At 57.8% G+C, this 21,096-nt stretch overlaps 1 protein-coding gene across 1 annotated transcript in view; it reads right to left on the bottom strand.

The window, feature by feature from the left end:
- The window catches only part of PAX7 (paired box 7), a 143,531-nt gene that overhangs the window by 17,059 nt on the left and 105,376 nt on the right, over positions 1-21,096 (bottom strand). The window contains exons 7-8 of the mRNA XM_014530639.1: positions 20,824-20,989; positions 19,470-19,672 (exon numbers count right to left, since the gene is read on the bottom strand). Coding sequence (XP_014386125.1) covers positions 19,470-19,672; positions 20,824-20,989 — 369 coding nt within the window. The remainder of the gene's footprint in view (positions 1-19,469; positions 19,673-20,823; positions 20,990-21,096) is intronic.

Raw genomic sequence — 21,096 nt, 5'->3', positions numbered from 1 at the left:
TCCTCCCCACCGCAGGGTCCTTGGAGGTTTTAGCTAAAGACCGTGAGGAAGTGAGGGGCTGCTAGACAATGACTTCCCACTCATTGTCCCAGAAGCTAAAGTCCCCCCCCCCTCTCTCTCTCACATACACACACACACACACACACACACACACACACACACACACTTCCAACTTCCAATGCTTGGTCTACAAGATGTCAATCTCCAAATATCTGGAAACATCTAGAAATATCTGGAAATACTGAAGGGGGCCTGGATTTGCCCCCCCCCCCCACTTCCGGGGAGCATCCAGGGTTGGCTATTGATCTGAAGTGTTCGTGCTGGATGGGTCCGAGGGCTCCTGGCCCCTGGCGGGCACTGGAGCAGGCGGGGGTGCGGTGGGATTCAGAGACCGGCTCTGATGGCGCGATAATGGCGGCCGAGGGATTAGTGCGACTCTGCTGAGAGCGGCGGCGGCGGCGGGGCTGGAGAAGGAAGGGGCCGATCGCTGGGAAAGATATGACTATTTAAAGATAATGATTGCATAAATTTAATTAGCACACTTTCACGCGGCAAATGGCCGTTTTGTAATTAATGTATTTGGCCTTACTAAGCATGAAAGATCCCATCTCCTCCCCCTCCCCTCCCGCTCCCCCTCCTCTGCGGCCCCTAATGAAAGACAGAGAGCAAGTGACAGAAACAGTTTGTCAGCGGCTCCAGGTGTCAGGGGCCTAATTGGCTGAGCTGAGGGAAGGAGGGGGAGCCAGGAGGGCTGGGAGGGTTGGGGAGGGGGCCTCCTGGACTGGCCAGGCCCAGGTTGGGAGAGGAGGAGGAGGAGGGGAAGGAGGAGGGGGAGGCCTGGGCTCTTGGCCCCCTGGCCTGGAGGGGGGGCTCCCCCTCAGTAATTGCCGGAGACGGGAACGCAGATTGGCCGTGGCAGGGAGTGAGGGGTGGCAGGCAGGCCTCGTTAGTACCTGGGCGGACAAGCTGGCACATATCACAATGCGTTAGGGACCCGCAGCCACGATGGCTCGAGCCCTGCTGGCCCTCTCCCGGCAGCAAAGTCCTTTCAGTGGAATGAATGGATGAGCCTCAGTTTCCTCTTCCAGAAAATGGCCCCCCGTTATCGAAAGGCTTGAAAAAATGATCATAGCCTCCCATGCCTAAGCGCCTAGTATGTGCCAAATGCCTACTATGCGCAGGTAGCACCGCCATTCACTCTATGAATGGATGAGCCTCAGTTTCCTCTTCCAGAAAATGCTCCCCCGTTATTGAAAGGCTTGAAAAAAATGATCATAGCCTCTCTTGCCTAAGTGCCTAGTATGTGCCAAATACCTACTATGCGTAGGTAGCACCGCCATTCACTCCTTACCACAGCTGTCCTAAGGATGCGATTGTAATCTTTCTGAAATTCGGGTACATTTTATCACCCCCAGTGCCTTTCTGTGGCTGAGTCTGCGGCCAGGTAGCATCACCGTCAGGTGGCAATGATGGCAGAGCTGTGTGCAAGCTTGTGTTGACGCCTTCTGATAAGTTCAGGAAAAGGCCAGCATCCAATTGTCCTTGATTCGGTAAAACGGGGGTACTGGCTGCTCCATGTTAGAGATCAGAAAACGGCTCTGGGAAGCAAAATAATTTGCCCAAGTCTGCAAATTATTTAGGAAGTGGTGGGCTAGGATTTGAACTCAGAAGGCGTAACTCCAAAGTTAATTCTCTTTCTAGCAGCTACCTACAAGACCCACTGCGGGGCCAGCTCAGCACCTGCCCTGCCCCCGTGGCACCATCCGCTGGGAGCTGGCTAAGATGTGTGGCTGGCTCCATAAGGAAGCTTCTTTGTTGGGTGGGTATAGCTGTCAATGGCGATAAATGCCCCCCAAAGTTAGAGCTGCCTGATTTTCTTGTGGGGGGACCAGGAAACAGGGCTGAGAGGGTTCCAGCTGCCATGCCTGACCTTGTGCCATGGCCATGTTGAAGCTGTGTGCACTCTCGCCTCTGACAATGGCCCTCCATCCTCTTCACCAGCCGCCCTCTGCCAGCCTCAGACACTGGCCCCTGCCCCAACCAGCCCAGCCCCTGCCCCGTGTTCTCGGAGGAAGGCAGGGCGGGAGGCCTTGAGCCAGCCCAGGCGGGTGGAGCCGGGCCCAGCCAGCCCTCTCCCGAACCAAATTTAATTTCGAAGCTTAATGAGTTTGCAGAGGAGCCGGTACGCTCGCCCGACACCACTCCTTGCCGGCTGGGTGGTTCCCGACCAGCCACCGCGTGCGCAGCAGCCGGAGCAGGGAGAGCCCTGGGCTCCGTCGAGTGTGGCGGGGGCACTGAGCGAGTGAAAAATGTCAGAGCAAATTGCTCTTGACAGCGTTAATATCTGCACCTCATAGCAATAATTACATGTAAATAAATAGCAAAATGACACTCAGCTGGAGGCGGCTCGGGGAGGACAGGCGCTGCTAAGGACCAGCTGGGGACCCGAACGCTCTGCGCCGTCCTTGCCTTCCCATCGCCGAGTCTCGGCTTCCCCCTCTCACCCTCGGCCCGATTCTGGCTGCTGCACAGAGCAGGGACCTCCAGATCCTGGCCGCTCGTTAAACATGTGAGGGGAAAAGAAAACATTTGGGTCCCCATGGGGAGGGGGGACAGTTCGACCAAGCCTCCTCCCAGCCTCTCTCTCTCCCTCCTCCCTGAGCACCTTCTTCCAGCTCTGGGTCCCTGTGGAGAGATGCCTCTGACACCCACATCTCTGCCCTGACCTCTTGGCCGTGACCTCCACGCATCCACCCCCATCCGGGTCCTCCTGCACTTCCTGTCTCTGCCTCTGATTTCATTCCCCTCTTGGTCACTTGGGCTGCAGATGTCCAGCCATCCTTGCCTCCTCCCTCGTCCCGGCATCCGTGATGCTGGGACAGCAGGTGCCGTGCAAACTCACGAGCTAAACGGGGCGCCGCTTCCTGCAGAATCACCTGAACCCGATGCTAAAGTACTTCATTATTACGACCCACACACATGGCTCCACTGTGGCCAAGAATGCAAAGCGGGCGTGCCTTTTAAAGATACTCCGTGACAGTCTGTGTGATCCCCACCCCGGGGCCTCGGGAACACACTCCGCTTTTATTGTCAGGGCTACTTTGGAGGGAAGTTTGTGAAGCCCAGGGTGGAACCAGAATCGCCTTGTGCGCCTTCTTTGGGGGCCTATTACTTCGTTGGTTTGCTTTTGTGCTTCTGTCTGCAAAAGCAAGGACCATGCCTTACCCGTGTTTGGACTCTTAGGACTTAGCAAAAGGCCTTTGCTGGTGTCTGAGGGAGGAAGAAAGGAAACAAGAAGGACGTAAAAGGCCAGGAGGAAGGGAAGGGGGGAGGAAGGGCGAGGTGGAGGACGGGTGGCCATGGGGAGGAGGAAGCTGCTGCCCAGGTAGGTCACATTCTCCACACCAGCCCACGTATACCAGGTAGCTGGCCTGAAGGCAGGGCTCCCCGCTCCCCTCCAGAGGGACCCAGGGGCCGTCCTCCTGGGACCCAGCCTCCCCTCAACTCTGTGCCTGTGCTGCCTGGAGTTCCCAGGAATCAGGGCTCCCCCAGCCAGGAAGAGCACTGAGGGCCTCCAGCTACCCGGCACCCCGCCCGCCTCACCTGCACGGGGCAGGGAACGCAGCTCATTCTTTGCAAAACAAATACCTTCTCCGGAGCAGCGCCCGAGTCTGACTCCGTCTTGTTTAGCGCACCGACTAATCCACTTATCGGGGATAAAGCGCCTGTGAATCCCCGTTTGATAAAGGCAGCCACAAAATTAGCAAAAACGTGCCCACGGCTCTGACGCAGCAAACAAACAAGAGGCTGGGGACTGCGCGGGGAGACGCTGTCTCTTTTCAGTGCCAGGCCCTGAGAGATGCGGGAGAGATCCGGGCAGAGATAGAGCTTGCTGGCTGGCGCTGCAGGCTGGGAAGGCCTTGCCTTGGGGTAGACGGGAAGGGGTTGGCAAGGTGTGGGAAGGAACCCGGATGGAGTCCCTGCCCCATTCGGTACTGCATGCACCCCAATGCCAGCCTGGGTCCCCAGCTCCCATTACAACCACCTTCATGACCCCGGTGCTCCCACAATTCCAAATGCACCCCCTTGTGATCCCAGCTCTTCAATGCTTACTCCGGGCCAAGCAGCATTCTGAGTGTGTCCCGTGTTAACCCATTTACTCCTTACAGCAACCCCCTGAAACTGCTGTCACCCATGCATCACAGATGAGGAAACTGAGGCCCAGAGAGTTCAAGTCACTTGCTCAAGATCACACGGCTGGCAACCGCTGTTTCCAATTGGAGACTTAGATTATCTATGTTTTATAATCTATCATTTAACTTAGATAATAACGCTCCAAGTGAACCATAACCAAAGCTCAACCCACATCTTCAACCACGGTCCCTAACTCTGACAGCAGCCCCCCAAACCATCTGGCTCTACCCCCCTTCCCCTACCACGACCTGCGGTCCCCACCCCTGCCACTCTGCACAGGGCCTTTAGGTTGCCAAAGCCTGGGTGCCCTGCATATGATCGGACGGACGACTGCCAAGTTCACCTCGCTGAGTCACTGACAGAGCGGAAGTGGTCCCACGTCCACACTGGTGACTGTCCTCGGGCTGTGGGGCCTCCTGCAGGCCCCCGAGGCCTCTCTGCCCTGCCGCAGGGAGCTCCGGGCGCTTTGCTGACCTGGCCTACCGACCATGGCAGCGGCATTAGTACGGAGGGAGGCCTAGAGCAGAGACCTGAGCGAAAACTCAGCTGGCTCATCTGAGGGTGGCTTTGAGGAGGGGCCTCTCCTCTGCTCCCGGAAGAGGGAGGGGCCAGGAGGGGATTCTGGAAGGCTCCATCCCTGTGCTGCCCACACGCCCACCAACCCTGGTCTGGGAGGAGGGGCTGGTCCCAGGCCCAGGGGGCGGGGACATTAATCACAGGGGAGCACCTGTCAGGGTGGCATCTGGAACTAAAAGGAAACACTGGCAGAAGGGCAAGGCTTCTCACCCCGGGCTCCTGGGGCTCTGGGACCAACCCCCGCCACACCTGGAGGCCAGGGCTGGGAGCAGGGCATCTGGGGTTCAGGCCAGGCAGCCCCTCTGTACCTGCAGCAGGAGGCGCCTCCTGAAGCAGCCCTGCAGCTCAGGGCCCAGGAAGGAGCCCACCCTGATGGGGTGTCAGCTGGTCACGAGCACAGAACAGGGCGGTAGGGCTGGAGGAGCCCCCAGCCTGCCTCCCCTGCACCTCGGAGTGATTTTGGTTTCCCTCCCAGGCCTCTTTCTGTCCTGGGTGGTCGGTCCGCTCTGAGTCACTGCAGGGAGCTTGTGCAGAGAGCTGGGGAGTGGGGAGGGCATGTCGAGGTCATTTCAACCGGTGCTTCTCAAATGTTCCTGTGCACGCGAGTCCCCTAGGAACCTGTTCACGGGCAGACCAGACCTGGAGTAACAGGGGTTTGGTCCTGGCCCTGCTACTCTGGCAGCCCAGCACGGAGGCCAGACCCGAGTTTGGGATTCTGACATTGTCCCTTGCTGCCGACCTTGAGCTTTGCCTCTCTGAGTCCGCATGAGCCCTCGGGGCTCGGTGAGGATCAACAGCTAAAACACCTGCTTGACCGCCAGGTTCTGAACAAGTGGGGGATGCCTTCACCGTCGTGGACAGTAACAGATGCCGAAACAGCAACCCTGCCACTTGAGGGGCCAAGCAGGGCAGGACCTCAGTTGGGACAGCTGCTTCTCCCAGCGGCCTAGAGAGGGAGAGGGCGCTGCCTGGGGTTGGAGTCCGCAAGGAGCCTGGGGACTGTGGGGTTGGGGAGGCATTATCTGTGGTGGGGGAGGGAAGGCCCTGGGGCGTCGTGTCTCAGTTTCAGCCTGGACACACCCCCTCTGTGTAAGACACTTGCCAGGGCCATCACGGGACCTTAATCCCCTGACTCTCTGCTGGTCCCCAACACCAGCAGGATGGAGGGACAGGAGCAGGGCACGGGGTCTCCTCACTGCCCCCCGTCCGGTGCTCAGTGCTGGAGAAGATTCCCCAGGGCTTTGTGTCAAAGGGGGGGAGGGAATCCGTGGCACTCGGAGCAGAGAGATGACTGTACGGCTGTCCACCGACCCTCTGACCCTCCGTCCGCAGTGATGGGGCCACTGCCACACCCGCCGCGCCCTCGGAAAGGCCTGCCAACCCCAGTGTCTCCAGGCAGTAGAGCGTGCGGGCGACTGCGGGGTCTCTATTAGTAAAAGGAGGCTATGGGCCAACTATCTCCAGGTGCTTCCAGCTTGAAGACGGCTGCAGAGGGGATCCCCGTTCCATTCAAACAACCCCTCCCTGACTCTCTTCCTAAAGAAGCGGGGGGTGGGTCAAGGAGTCAATGCGACGGTGAGAAGGTGCAGGCTCCCCGGTCCATGCTTCAGAGGTGCCGGGCCTCAGACCTGTGGCTCAGACGGTGCCTAGCTACCATCCAGGCTCCCCAGGCCCACAAGAGAGCGACTGGGGCAGCCTGTCGGGGTGGAGCCGGAATTTCGACCTTTAACAGCGACCCCACGCCCTTCTGAGGCTCAGGTGTGGGAACCACTGACTCTCAATTTAATCTCCTGCCCTGCAAAGAACCCACTCTCCAACAGCCTTGACCAAACCAGACACTGTGTGCGCGCGCGCGCGCGCGCGCACACACACACACACACACACACACACACACACACCCCGAGAGGGCATGTCACTGACGTACAATGCTGCCCTTTCCACCTTCCGTCCTGGCCAGTTCTGCTGTGCAAAGCCCTTCCTCACTCTGAGCTGAATCTGCCTCCCATGACCTCTGCCCACACACACACACACACACACACACACACACACTCACACACTCTCACACCCCGAGAGGGCATGTCACTGACGTACAAGGCTGCCCTTTCCACCTTCCGTCCTGGCCAGTTCTGCTGTGCAAAGCCCTTCCTCACTCTGAGCTGAATCTGCCTCCCATGACCTCTGCCCTCGGCCATCACCCCTAACATGCTGGCTTGCTCTGCCCCAACCACGAACAGCCCCATGGAGGATTAGGGCGAGAGGCGAAGGCTCCCTTTGGGCCTCACTTTACATAATCTGACCACCTAGCCACCCGGGACGGTGGTTAGAAAGCAAAGGTGGACCTCGGGTGGGCCTTGCAGCCCCGTCAGGCCAAAGGTACTCCCCTTGGCAGGAGGGTGCCAGGCGCCAGGATACCCCTCCTCCGCCCCTGCCTGGGCAGCCCCCTGCCCCCCTGGAGGCTCCTGACTCCTGGTTGGCTTGCTTGTGTCTTGTGGACTAACTGGGAAGTCCTGGAAGGCCGGCCGGGGCCACAGCCGGGCATGGAACGGATGCTCCGTGTCCGGTGCGTGCCCATGGCCGTTTATTCACCCCTACACTGCGTGCCAGGCTTCGTGCCTGAAACACAGGCCACCAGGACGGCCTGGTCCTTGCTTTAGGGGGAGAGAACAGTAGCCACAAAGTTAAAATTCAGAGGCAAACCTGCTACCCTGGGAGGGAGCATGGCCATGCAGACTGGCAAGTCGGGGAAGGCTTCTGGGAGGGAGTGACCCCTGAGCTGAGGTCAGAGAGAGGAATAGGGTGTGGCAGGTGAGGAGAGGCAGAGGGAGAATATTCCGGCAAGTGCCCTGGAAAGAGGACTCTGTGAACGGGTTGGGGTGGGGAGAAAGTCCTCATTGGAGGCACCACCAAGGAAATAAGTGCCCATCGCTTCTCTCGCTGGGTCAGCCTCGCGCCCTGTCCCTCGGCCACCCAGGGCCACCGTTCACTGGGGACAGATGGTGGAGGCAGGGCCGGCGACCACACGCCCCGGTGGGGGGAGTCCAGCGTTTGGCCCAGCCCAGGCAGAGGGCTCGGCGTTTGGGGGTGGCCGGCTCGCTGCTGCTCCCCATCTGGGCCGGGCAGCTGGAATTAAGCAGGCCGCCAAGCCCGAGCGGGTCCTTATCTCGGGGAGACAGTTGTTGGGAATCACTTTGACTGAGTGGTTTTGTCTCCCCGCATTTTCCACTGTCAGGCGGCCTCGGGCCATGGATCAAAGGCAGGGCTCTGGCGCTCAGCGCACAGGGAGGGGCTGCCACGCTGATCCAGCCGGATCCCCCCTTCCATCCCCTACCGCCCCCACCCCTGCCCGGACCCAGGTCCTCTGGGCCCCCAGAACCTGCGCCAGCCCAGGCTGTGGGCCCGGCATTAGCGAACTGGACAGGTCTGAGAGAGACTAGAACTGTTGGGAAAGGAGAAATGGGAGAGGGGGCGGGAAGGGGGCGAAGGCGAGGGGGGGAGGGGGCTGAAGATGAAGAAGGAAGAGGTGTTTGCGAGAGAAATCTGGAAGCGAGAGAAGCCGTGGAGGAGAGAGATTAGGGGAAAGAGAATGGGAGGGGCTGGATTTGAGAGGAGAGAAGGAAGGAGGGAGTCAGAGGTGGAGGAGGCTTATGATGGGAGCCAGGAGAGGGTGCCAAGGTGGGTCTGCAAATAGGGTGAGGGGCCAGGGGGCTGAAGGGAGGGAAGGGGCTGGGAGCAGCCGGGCGCTGGAGGGAGGAAATGGGCAAGGAGAGAAAGAGAGCAGGAGCCCCGTGCAGGAAAGAATCAGGGGCTGCTTTCCCATCAGCTGGGCTGAGGAAGTCTGGGATGAGGGGCAGGCCGTGGAGGCAAGTCTGGCTGGAGGAGGAGGAGGAAGGGGGACGACAGGCCTGGCTGGAGGAGGTAGAGGAAGTGGGACGACAGGCCGGGCGGGGCTAGGGGTGGGGTAGAGGCCGTTCTCCCTCCAAAGAAGGTGCTGGCAAAGAAGGAAGCAGAGGCACAGAGTGGGGTGACCAGCCGAGACTGCACTAGGGCCTGACCTTCCGAAGGTCCCCAGTGATGCCCTGGGGGACAGTGGCCCGGATAGCTGATGCTCCTAGAAGCCCCAGCTGCCCTAGGGCAGCTCCGAACTCCCGTTCCCACCCCCAGAGGTGCTGGAGAAATGTGCACAGCTGGGGAGAGGGCCAGGGGAGAGAGGAGGCCTGGTGTGAGGGCCGGGAGAGGGGGAGGCCCTTGGCTAAGGTTAGGGTGGGCAGATGCCTGGACAGGGAGGCAGGAAGGAGCAGGGGAACTCAAAGGTGCTGGGAGAAAATTCATTCCGCAACAGGAGGTCTGAGGTCTGGGGCCTGGCCCTGCACCTCCTCCCTGTGTGGCCGGGGGAGCCCCCACCTGCAAAGAGCCACCCACATTGAGCCAGACGCCGGTGTGCTTTGCATATATCAGCTCAGACTAGCTCGCTGAGACAGGAGCTATTATTAGCTGTGCTTTACAGAGGGGGAAACTGAGGCAGAGAGGAACCTGTTGGGAATCATACAGGTAGGAAATGACAGTGCTGGGGGCTGGGACCAGGCCCGGGGAGTCCGGAACCTGCGTTCCGACGCCCCTGCTCTCCTGTGTTTTAGGCACTGGAATAGCTGAGATCCGAGAGCCATGGTTGGCCCTCAGAGATGTCACCAGCAGGTGGAAAACAGACCATTTCTGTGACAGGTACTGAGTAGCAGCAGGGTTTCCGGGGCCAGGCAGGTGGGTTCAAGTCCAGGCTCTGCTACTGTTAGCAACTCAGGCAAATTATTTAAACTGCTTGGTGCCTCTGAACCCCCCCTTGAAAGAGGGAAGTAACTGAGGCCCTCCCCTTGCAAAGGAGGTGTTAGGAAGATTAAATAGCACAGCCTCTGGCCTATGAAAAGTGCTCGAAAAACGGAATCATTATTATTATGATTTTCCTAGTAATGCAAGTATTCTGAACACACTGATAGAATGTGATAAATGAACAGCGCAAGCACCACCAGCCCACCCTGGGGGGTGAGGGAAGGCTTCTTGGCAGGGCCAAGTCTAAAAGGGTCAGCAGCAGTGGGACTGGGGTGATGAGGGGGTGCTGGAGGGGAGTCCCCTGATGAGCAAGCAGCAGGTGCAAATTCTTGGAGGTGGGGTGGAGCATGGCCCTAGGGGACCCTCAAAATCACCCCGTCTCTCCTACCTGGGTCTTGCCCGGCCTCCCAGGTCCAGGTGCCGGGCATCCCAGCTGCCTCCCTCCCGCTGGGGACCCCAGGGATGGGCCTGAGCAGCTTCACGTCCGCCCACCATATTAATTGCTAATCTCCCTCATTTTCTTCCCCTCTATCTGCGGGGACTGTCTCGCTCAGAGCCCCCGTGTTAATCAGGAAGAAGGACAAATCCGCTATTTGCATTCTTTCCCACCGAACCAGGCAGCTCTGCACAGCTAAATTCGAAGCTCCGCAGGCCCTGGAGGACTCACGTGCTCATACAAAGAGCCCCTAGGAATCACGGACTCTGAGCAACAAGGCTCCTTACTAGCAGTTCATCCATCTCTTTAATTGCACAGATGGGGAAACTGAGGCCTAAAGGGGGAGGTCACACAGTGGGTCAGAAGCAGAGCCAGGAGGGAACTCAGATCTTTCAACGTTCCAACTAGTGACCAGGCCTGGCCTAGCTGAGCCAGACCTCCAGTCCCAGGAGAAAAATGGCCTAAGCAGAGACACCTAGCAGGTCATCCCTAATTCAGTTTCTGATCAGGGCAGGGGGAAGCAGAGAGGGAAAAACTGTCCCTTATTAAGCTCTTCTTGTATGCCAGGCATGGTACTAAGTGTACGCAGTCTCATTTATTTCTCATCATCCTGCAAGGTGAGCAGTATCAGTCCATTTTACAGATGAGAAACCTGGGGGTGCCTGAGGGAGGCTGACGGAGGCTCAGAGAGCTCATGTAATTTGTTTGTGGTCACACAGCAAGTAAGGAAGGACCCGGGATCCAAACTCTGGTCTGTAGGATCATTCCATGATGTATCTGAATTAGACACTGTTTAAGTATTTGCCGTATTATTTGCTGCTGTCTAGTCTGCACCAACTTCCTATCCCTTCCTATTTTTCCTGAGCCAATCTGACCTCCCCTTTGAGACTCCTCCTCCAGGAAGTCTTCAGCGGCCAGGCCCTCCCTCCTTCAAACTCCTCTGCTCTTCCTATCCCGTCTGACCAGAAGCCCCACTAAACTGTCAAACACTGATTCTCTCATCGGTAAGAGCAAAGACAGCCATATGCATTCCTTATTTGGGCCTCCGTTGTTGTTAATAACAGAAACCAGATAAACGAATTTGAAGGAAATCATATGTAATGACATCCAAGTGCAAACTACGTGATCAGCTGCCTCAAAAAGCTCATGTGAACAGACCACAGCTACATGTCATCAGGCCTGAAGCACGCCTGGGGGTCACCAATGGTGGTTGGAGACCTACTATGTGCCAGACACTGAGTTCTGTGTGTTAGCAAAGAAATCATCATGCACCTGCTGTCACTGCGTCACCTGTGGTCCTGCTGAAGACCGTGGTCCCTGACCTCAGGGGTGCATGGAAGCATCCAGGTCTCCCTCCCCTGCTTGTTTAGGCCAGGAAGGGGCAGCGAAGCTCCCGCCCACACCTTCTCAAGGGGTGCAGTCTAGATTGCTGCAGATGTGTCAGTCGCAGGAAGGGGTGCAGTCTAGATTGCTGCAGATGTGTCAGTCGCGCGGGGGGAGGGGGGGGCTGGGGGAGCAAAAAAGAGGCCCAGAGCCCTGGAGGCAGTCTCCAACCTGTCTCTTTTGTCCACACTCGGGGAGGTGGGCTCAAAACCCCATCTTCCCAGAATCCCACCTGGTCCTCTAAGGAGGAGAGAAGGCCAGGTTGCCCTCCTGCTTCTTCCTCAATGATAAAAGCCCCAGAGTCACCTGGAAGCCAGAAAATAAACCAGCCCCCCAGTTCCTAGCAGGACCTGTGCATGGGCATGATGCACCGCTCACCAGCAGTCAGGAAAGTTCCAGATCCCAGGCTCGCCTCTGTCCTACCCCCTGGCTCCCCTCCAGGAAAGGAGGGTGGAGCAAGCAGAGACATAAACACGGTCTGTTTTATGGGAGAGGAGGCTCTGTCCAGGCCTCTCCCTGTGGGCTGGAGGCTGCAGCGACCTCTGATTGACGGGAGCAGGTGGTTTTGTTTGGCGAGGAGCCGCCAGGGGGAAATAACTCAGCTTTTCCCACTGAGGGAGGTTAACCGTGGACAAAGGCAGCACTGGATGTGAGAGCAGGATCTTGGCAGGATCTGCACCCCCAGGGGCTGGAGGGGCTGGAGGATGCCCAGGGCCCCAGGGCCAATTCTCTGAGCCCTAGAGCAGGCCTGCCAGGAGTCGAGGGGAAGGGGCACTCGGTGTGGGGGCGCCTGAGGAGCTGGGAGGACAGGCCCCAGGCCCTCAGTTGGTGCTCTGATCAGGGCTGCAATGCGGGGCTGGCAGACAGGGCTGGGCGGGGGCGTCCCTGGGAGCTGGCTGGCACTGAGTAGGTGAAAGCCAGCTGGGGAGGGCAGACACTGTAAAATGCCACTTGGCTTCGGGGCCAAGAATATCTGGCCACAGACTCTTGGCCCTTTCCACAAGCTGACCTCTGACCCCACACCATCATGGTTGGTCATGGTGAGAAATGGTGAGAAATGGGTGGGTGGGTAGATGGGGTGACTCAGTTCGCTTTTCCCTCATCCTGGGAAAATCACTCAGAGCCAATGTCCTTCTGATGTGAGCTGGTCAGTCCTTCCATCCAGCTCATCCTGGACCAGAGCCCTGGGCGGGGGTGCGGGTGGGGGCATATGATGGGGGAGAGGGGGCAGTCTTTCCTGTGCTTTCTGCAGAGTGGGGTGCTACCCTAGCATCCTCTCTCCCAAGACTGGGGTCAGCCGAACACCCCACACTGTTCTGGATTGGAAACCAACTCAGTTATTTTCCAACCAATTGAAGGGAGTAAAGGAGAGAGGGAAGAGAAGGGGGAAAGAGGCAGGAAGAGAGAGGCTGGGAGTAAGACAGGGTTGGAAGCCAGGGCATAGATTGGGGGGTGGGGAGCGGGGTGCACATTTATTGAGCACCTACTATGTGCCAGGCACTTTACTCAAATTTTCCTTTAGTCCTTGTGGTACTCAGGAGAGGTAGGGATTTATCACTCTCATTTTCAGATGAGGAAAAGGAAGCCCAGAGAGGTTAAGCAAGCTGCCCCAGGGCCAAACAGCAATTTAGGAAGTGGCAGAACCAGCACTTCAGGGCTGCTCTTTAGCAAGGCCATCCAGGGGCCTGAGGGAGAGGCCTCTGGGGAAAGGGAAAGCCTAGAGGAGACCCTGAGAGCCGCAGGGAGGGGAGGAGAGCGAAGGGCTGGCGGCCCAGAGGAGCGCGGGCTGGGGTTAAAGCCCCATGTTCCTACAACCCGCTAAGCCGGAGAAATGAATTCTGATCCCTCCAAAACCCAACCTTGGAAAATGCGCGAGAAGGGTCTCCTTTCAGGGGAGCAGGAAATCCTCCACACCTCCTCCCGACGCCCCGTAATGCCAGGATGTCCCCAATCTGCTTTGAGGAACGGAGAGATTAAGAATAATAAAAAAATTGCAATAAAATGTGTGTGAAGGAGGGGGTAATTGTGGACAAACGCAGCATTCAAATTCATTTTTCAGCTCTTTTACACACCATTTCAATCTTATTTTCTGCTTGTTAATGAGATCTTGTTGCCTGGGCTAGGCAAAACCTTCCAATATCAGGACGTAATTGCACATAATTTTCTCTCCTACCAGTGATTTGCATCAGTTTTTTAAAAAATTCTGGGCTATTTAACACCCAACAATCCCCCTCCCCGTCTTCCTGCCTAGGAATCTCCCGCTCCCTCCTCCTTCCTCGTCCCTGGTCCAGCAAGACTCATTTTAAATGCTTATTATAAACGCAGTGTCACCAATAAAGGGGTGGGGAGGGGGGACACAAAGAGGAAGTGACAAGAGAACCAGGCCAAGGAGTTTCCTGTGCCCACACACGAGGGGCACAGCTCTGCTCTCTAGAGGAGCAGACTTGATCTTATCCCGCCTGAGGGTCAAGGGTCACGCAGATCTGCCTCAGAGTCCCCTCGCCACACCTGCTCTGTGGTCTTCAGCAAGTTGCTTAACCTCTCTGAGCCTGTTTCCCCAAGTGTAGGGTTTCTGTGGGGCTTGAATGACTTCCTAGGGGCAAAGCGCTTCCATGGGACTTGGCACCCCACAGGGGTTCGCCAAGGAGTGTCCTTCCCTGCGGGATTGGCTCCCCTGGAGGCCTCGAAGGATGCCAGGAGGGCGGCGGTGGGGATCTGCCGTTGAGGGGCAGTCAGGAGACCCCATTCATCAAGAAATAAAAATCAAGCCTTGAGCCTGATTCCTACTGGTCTCAGGAGGAAGGAGGAGCTCTGACCCTGGCTGTGTCCCTGTGGCTGCAAACCCAACCTCCCTGGCAGACACAACAGAACAGAACAGAACAGAACAGTGTAGTGGGCTCTGCAGCTGGACCATTCAACTCCTAGCTCTGCCCCTTTCCAGAACCTACTGCAAGCCTGGCACATGGGAGGGGCTTAATGAATATTTGCTGGATGGATGGATGGATGGATGGATGGATGGATGGATGGATGGATGCAGGAAGGATGGATGACCCTGGACATGCCAGTTTCCTCATCTGTAAAAGGCAGGTCACAATAACTACCAGGATTCAATGAGTGAGCGCAGGTACAGGCTTTGGCCTCGTCCATGGCTGGCCCATTGTAAGCGCTTGCTGCACGCTGGCTGCCACTGGAATTACTAGGAGCTCAGGCAGGAAAGACAAAAGGCTTCGTTTACTGTGACTGTGGCCTGGTGATTAACTGCACACTCAGAGGATATTTTCCATGAGTTCCGTGTGGGGGAAATGAATATGTAAATCCCTTTTACCGGCGCCTTCATGTTAAGCTCCGGAGAGGAGCAGAGGGGACCACAAATGTGGGACGTTATGAAGGAGCAAAGCGGGTGGTGGTGGCAAGACAGAGAGACGCCCCCTTTCCCCCAGGCGGCGGCTGAGCCCTTGGCTGGGGTCAGGGGCCACTAACCGACAGTGTGATTGTGTGATTTGGGGCAATTTCCTCCCCGCTCTGGGCCTCGGTTTCCACTTCCCACCCTGGTGGACTCTGCATCCAAAAAGCGGGGATGGGAGAGGAAACTCCAGCTGCCTCCCGCAGGCGGACACACACACACACACACACACACACACACACACACACACACATCCTGAGAAAGCCCCCAGCCCTGGGCACCGGCCCCTGGTCTCCAGCCCAAGTGACCCTCGACATGGCCAAACTTTGTGCCTGATTCTTTGCTCAGGAGCTTGGCTTGGTGAGTGCTGCTGTTACGAATGAATTCCTGCCGCCCGCCTCCCCCATCGCACTGGGCGCTCTCCAAGAGAGGGCTGTGCTTCCACCGTCAGACTAGGGCATCTGGGGACCAGGGGTTGTTCTCTTCCGCCCCTTGCCTCCTCTCAGACCAGGAGCTCCTCTGGCAGGGGCTGGGGAATCCCTAAGGACAGGCCTAGGTGCCCCCTTTCTCTCTCTGCCCACTACCCCCAATAGCGTGCCCTGCTTGCGAGTCCTAGAGATGAGCCAGTGTGGAGCGATGAGTGTGCAGGTATCAGACTATTCAAAGTCATTACGACTACAAAGCTTCCCTTTGTCCTAAGCTGCCTTAGGCTGTTTTCCAAGGAGCTGACCCTACAGGGGACAGAGTGGGCTGGGGTCTCTGAGTCCCAGCCTCCAGTGAGCCAGCAGAGAGAGGCCGGTTTCCTCTCCAGAAGGGCCCAGTGCACAAAGCTGGGGACGAACACGTGCGGAGTGCCAAGTGCCTGACCCTATACGGCTGCCTTTGGGGGTGGCCGAGGGCTGGGCTAGGAGGGGACCAAGCCTCATGGTTATCCAAACCTCTAGGAAGGTTTTACTTGTCTGAGTCAGCTCTGCCCATCACCCCCTAACCCAGTGATGGCGAACCTTTCGAGCTCAGCGTGTCAGCATTTTGAAAAACCCTAACTTAACTCTGGTGCCGTGTCACATATAGAAATTTTTTGATATTTGCAACCATAGTAAAACAAAGACTTATATTTTTGATATTTATTTTATATATTTAAATGCCATTTAACAAAGAAATATCAACCAAAAAAATGAGTTTGCGTGTCACCTCTGACACGCTTGTCATAGGTTCGCCATCACTGCAGCCTAACCTGTGGTCCTGGCCTCAGTTTTCTCATCCATGGCATGGCCTGAATGAGCTTTCCCCTCCCCCCAGCTGAAGGCACCAGCTTCCCGAGATGGTTTCCTCTTGCTGCCAACCAGTCTCCAAAAGAGACCGTGAGTGTGGGCACTTCTGAGGCAGGAGTGTGAGCGGCTAGGAGCTCAGGCTCTAGAGACGAGGGTGGATCCCAGTTCTGTCCCTTAAGTAGATGAGAAGACAGGAAACGCTCTAGCAGGGTCTGGGTCACAGGGGCTCAGAAAGTCTAGCTGCTCTTGTCCATTTTAGCACGACACCTAGTGCGTGACTTGCTGTTTCCGGATGTGCATTGTCTGCCTGCCCTACGACACAACCAGCTCCATAGGGGCCTGGGCAGGGCCTTCCTCCCTCCTGCTCCCTGGCCGATGCCTAGAACAGTGCCTGGCACCTCGCAAACACTCTGAGTCCGGGGCCAGGCGGAGCTGAGATGAGTAAGTGGCTTTTTGTGGAATTCTGCTGGGCAGCCTCTCTGAGGAGTCCCCGAGGCTCCCAGCACCTGCTTCCAGAGCTGGGTCTGAGACAAAGAGGGGGGGCACCCCAGGAGGGGCACATCTTCCCCAGGCAGCAGCGAGCCAGCCAGTGTGACGAGCAGGTACTCAGCAGAGCCCCAACTTCATCCCCCAGCACAATCCCCTCAGGCCAAGGCCACCTGGGTGAGGAGACCTGTGCCAGCCCACAGCCCAGGCGGAAGCCCCACCGCGGCGGGCCCATCATCTCCTTCTCTCCCAGGTGGGCTCCTCCTGTTGGGGAGACAGGACATGGGAGGTGGGGAACCCCTCCTCCTCCCCAAACCACAGAGATGTGTGAAGATGTCAGCGGGCTGCTCAGATGGAGGAGGGGCGTGCGGCCGCGGAGCGCAGAGATGCCCGAACTTTTGTACCAGACCCGAGCACCGCCCCCCGCCGCCCCCTTCCTTCAGGAAGTGTTCGCAGCTTAACCCCGGAGGGTCAGCGCACAGCAGCACACACAGCCTGCCCCCGGCCCGCCCTGCGCGCAGCCCCCTCTCCCTCCAGCAGCTGTTCACCTCCTGGTCCCCTCTGCCCCTGTCAGACCCTCCATCTGTCTTCACACCTTTGGTGGGAACCTCTGGGCGAGTGTCCGAAGTTCGAAGTTCGCCCAATCCATCAGCCTCCAGCCTCTCCGCCCCCGGAGCGGGGAGCAAGCTGCCGAGGGTAGAGCTGCATCTGGCTGCTCACGTGGCTGGGTCCGTTTCTCCTCTTCCCTCCCTCCCTGAGGTTCCTTTCTGAGCCCCAACGGTGCATGGAACATCCTCACTGTTTAACCTCCCCCCCCCCCCCCCCCCCGGTGAACCACGCCTCAAGGGGCCTGGTCTCCCAGGCTCTCCTCTGCCCTGTGGCAAGAGTGCTGCTTGGGGGATAAACCTCACCACATGGAGACCAGTGGCTGGGAAGAGCAGTGGTCAGGGAGACAGGTGCCCTGAACGCAGCCCTGGTCCTGCCAATGTGTCCTGGGCCCTCGGTCTGTCCAGCGAGATGGCTGGCCACGTCCTCTCAATGGCCCTCCTCCGATTTCCAAGCGATGCCCCTGTTTTGTTGAGGCCTGGCCCACATTCTCGGTGGATACCTCGCGTCTCTGCAGCATCCTCCCTCCCCTCCCCCTCCAGCTCGGGGATCCTGTTGTGTCTATCTCCTGACTCTGGAAGGCGAGCTGGGCCAGTTAGTCCTTGGCCCTAATGAGATGGAGGTCATGGCCTTGAATCCCCAAGAGGCTCCACTGGGGAAACGTCCTGGTCTGCAGGCTGCCTCACCCCCTACCGTGTGGGTCCCCAGGGGCTTGGAGCACCACCGTTAGGAGCTCTGCATTCAGCTGCATGTTTACCGGGCACTCAACTCTGCATGGACCTGGCTGAGGGCTTTACACAGATAGTCTCACTTAATCCTCAAGGACCCTAGGAGGTAGGTGCTGTAGCGTCCCCATTTCGTGGATGAGAAAATCAAGGCTTAGAGAGGAGAAGGGAACTTACCCACAAGTAAATGATGGAACTACAATGCCATTAGCCCTGAATGACACACATTAATAGAGGCAAACAGGAATGAATCGAAAACATGCAGAGAATTAACATTCTTGGGAATGTTTTAGATCAGTGGGAAGGGCTGTGTGCTAATAAAACTTTATTTACAAAACAGGTAGCTGGATAGATGTGGCTAGGGGGTTGGGGTTGTAGCTGATCTCCCCTTCGGCCCCCTTTCTATTTCAGGCAACAGTTTCTATACTAATTACATTATCTTGGCAATGGCGGGGGTGGGGGGGTGGGACAGAGAACTAATGCTTCCTTGACCCTATTTGTGTCAGGCTCTGTGCCAGGTGCTCTGACCTGTCAGCACGTGAGTGCGGAGGCACCTTTCCTAGGTTAGTGCCACTCCGCTTGACCACTCCTCTGTTTAACATCGGATGAGCTGAGGCTCAAAGATGCTGCCTTGCCTGACACCTGGGCAGTGGAGCTGGCTTCAAACCCCTCCCAGTCTTCCCCTTTCTACTGCACTGCAGCTGCTCAGGTAAGTTTGTATCAGACCAGAGGGAGGTGTCTGAGAAGTGGGGAGGCAGGGTAAACCCGTCTTGGATTTAATCCCTTCCCCTGTGCACATCTATCCGAGAGCCTGCTGCAGCCACAAGAATGAACTAACTCACCAGTTCCGCAAACTCACTAGAACTTCCAGCATCACCTCGACCTGTTCCCCAAACCCACCGCTAACCACCACAGCCTCGGCATTTAAAGTCGGTCCCAGGACTCCTAACAGCACCGCCAGGCAATGAGTGACTCAACCAGCAACCAATCACACGCGAGTGAACAGAGTTCCGAGACCCAACGGGAGTAGAGGGTCATGTAGCTCCTGGCCACATTCTCTCCACCAACAGGCCAGGGTCCTGCCTTGCATTCGAAGGCCACTCCTGTGAGAGGCGGGAGATGGAGCACAGGAGGGAATCCAGGAAGGACTCCTGGTTCTAGAACAAGCCCCAAGCACAGTCAAGTCCCCAGGAAATGTGCCCGGCTTCCACCAAGGCACTGGCTGGTAATGCCTGACGTTCATGGCCTGAACAGCCGTGAGGTGGGTGGTGGCCAGTCTCACAAGCTCTGCGTGGTCTGGGCCCAGGAGCAAGTCTATAGCACAGTATCTGTTTGTTTCCGGGGGGCGGGGAGGAGGGGGAAGAAGTATGGAAACTTGTTATGCAAACCCTTTCTCTGCGTCCACCTGCTGGGCCACCCAGGCCTGCAGCTTGAGAAGATAGACCCAAGGTGAAGGAGCACGAACTTTCTCCCCAGGGAGCGCCAGCCTGTGTCACTCAGAGCCCTCGAAGGCTGGGCTGGTGGGCATCCGGCCACGGGGCCGTGGGCAGTGGGGTGAGGCTGCCTACCTGAGGAGACAGGCCGTTGCTGACGGGGTTCATGTGGTTGGAGGGCGACGCTGCGTTCATGAAGCTGTCGGAGTAGCTGGAGAAGCTGTGGCGGGCTCCATAGGCGGAGCTGGTGTCTGCGGCTGCGGCGGCCACAGCCAGCCCCCCCTGGTGCATGGTGGACGGCGGGAGGGGCTGGGGCCGGTGCACGGTGCTGCCCCCATCTGTGGAGAGACCCAGGAGAGGGCTGAGCAAGTGGCCTCGCCTGGAAGGGGGGCCTCCCAGGGAGGGAAAGAGCCTCCTGTTTGGAAAGCGAGCTGTGGGCCTCCTCCTCCCAGTGCCCATCCAGTGGAATGAATTTTCTCTTGAAAGGGGACAAGCTGGCTTCTGGGCAGGGCACTAGGGACTGGCCAATCTGGACAGACAGCCAACCAACTTGCCAGGCCGCCTCTAGGCGACTGCACCGGCCCTGCTGCCCTCAAAGCGCCTGGCACACGTTGGGTGCTCGCTCAGTAACTCGTCTGGACTGAGTCAGACCTCCGTTAACCTATCCAGGCATGTCCTGATAGCATTTTTCGAGTAGCAACCACCTGCCAGGTGCTTTTACAAACACTAAGGGTATGAAGCAAGACTATGGTTCCCATGTTATAGGTGAAGAAACTGAGGCTCGGTGGGGCTGGGGCACTTGTGCGAGGTGACAGGCTAGTGAGCGGTGTGGTCAAGGTTTGCACCGCTGTATCTGTTCCTAGCTGCTCGGCTGCAATTCCGCTCTGTCAGGCCCCTCCGTGCAGCCTTCCAGCGGACGGGACCATCATCCTTGGCAAAGGTTTAGTTTCTCATCAAGAACCTGAGAAGTTCCCCTGCTTCCCTCCTCAGCCTCCAGAGCTCCAGCCTGCCAGCCCTTTAAGAGGAGGCCACCGGGGCTTCATGAAGCAGAGGTCAGGTAGTGGGATTCCTACTGTGTGCTGGGGGGTGGGGTGGGGGGGCGGAGGGCAAGAGGAGGGCAGAAGCGGAGACAGGATCCAAGGAGGGAGGGGAGGAACCTTTCTCCTCCTGCAAAGCTCACCTTCTCTTCTGCATCTTAATAAGAAGACCCAGGAGATTCCTGCGACTTAGCAGGTTGAGAAGCTCTGCTCTCAATGTGGAGCTGGAGGTGACCTTGTTAATCCTCACTGGATGCTCCGTGGCAGAGCCAAGAAGTTCAAGGGCAGGGCCTCACCTTTTTGTCTTAATAGTCTTCCCTTGTGGAAGCTGGCAAATGGTCATAAATATACAACCCTTGTTATTCCTTCTTTGTTAAGGAAGGAACGGGTGGGCGGAGGAGAGAGGGCCAAAGGGCATGGCTAAGATGCCAGGACGGGGCACGGGCACTCACCTTGGGAGATGGTGGTGGTGGGGTAGGTGGAATCCGGCAGCTGGTAGGGGGGCAGCGTGGGCATGCCGGTGGGCGGAAAGCCCCCGGGCAGAAGGTGGTTGAACGCTGCCAGCTGATTGGCTCCTGCCTGCTTACGCCAACGCGCACGGCGGTTACTGAACCAGACCTGTGGGGTCGAGAGTGGAGAATGGAGCCCTCAGCCTGGCTCCTGGCGGAGAGCTGAGATTCAGCTAGAAAAAATCCCCCCCCCCCCCCCCCCCCCCCCCCCCACCC

This window comes from Myotis brandtii, unplaced genomic scaffold, assembly GCF_000412655.1.
Source record: "Myotis brandtii unplaced genomic scaffold, ASM41265v1 scaffold754, whole genome shotgun sequence".
Taxonomy (NCBI): domain Eukaryota; kingdom Metazoa; phylum Chordata; class Mammalia; order Chiroptera; family Vespertilionidae; genus Myotis; species Myotis brandtii.
The sequence above is the reverse complement of the archived record's forward strand: the minus strand, read 5'-3'. Positions and strand labels throughout refer to the sequence as shown.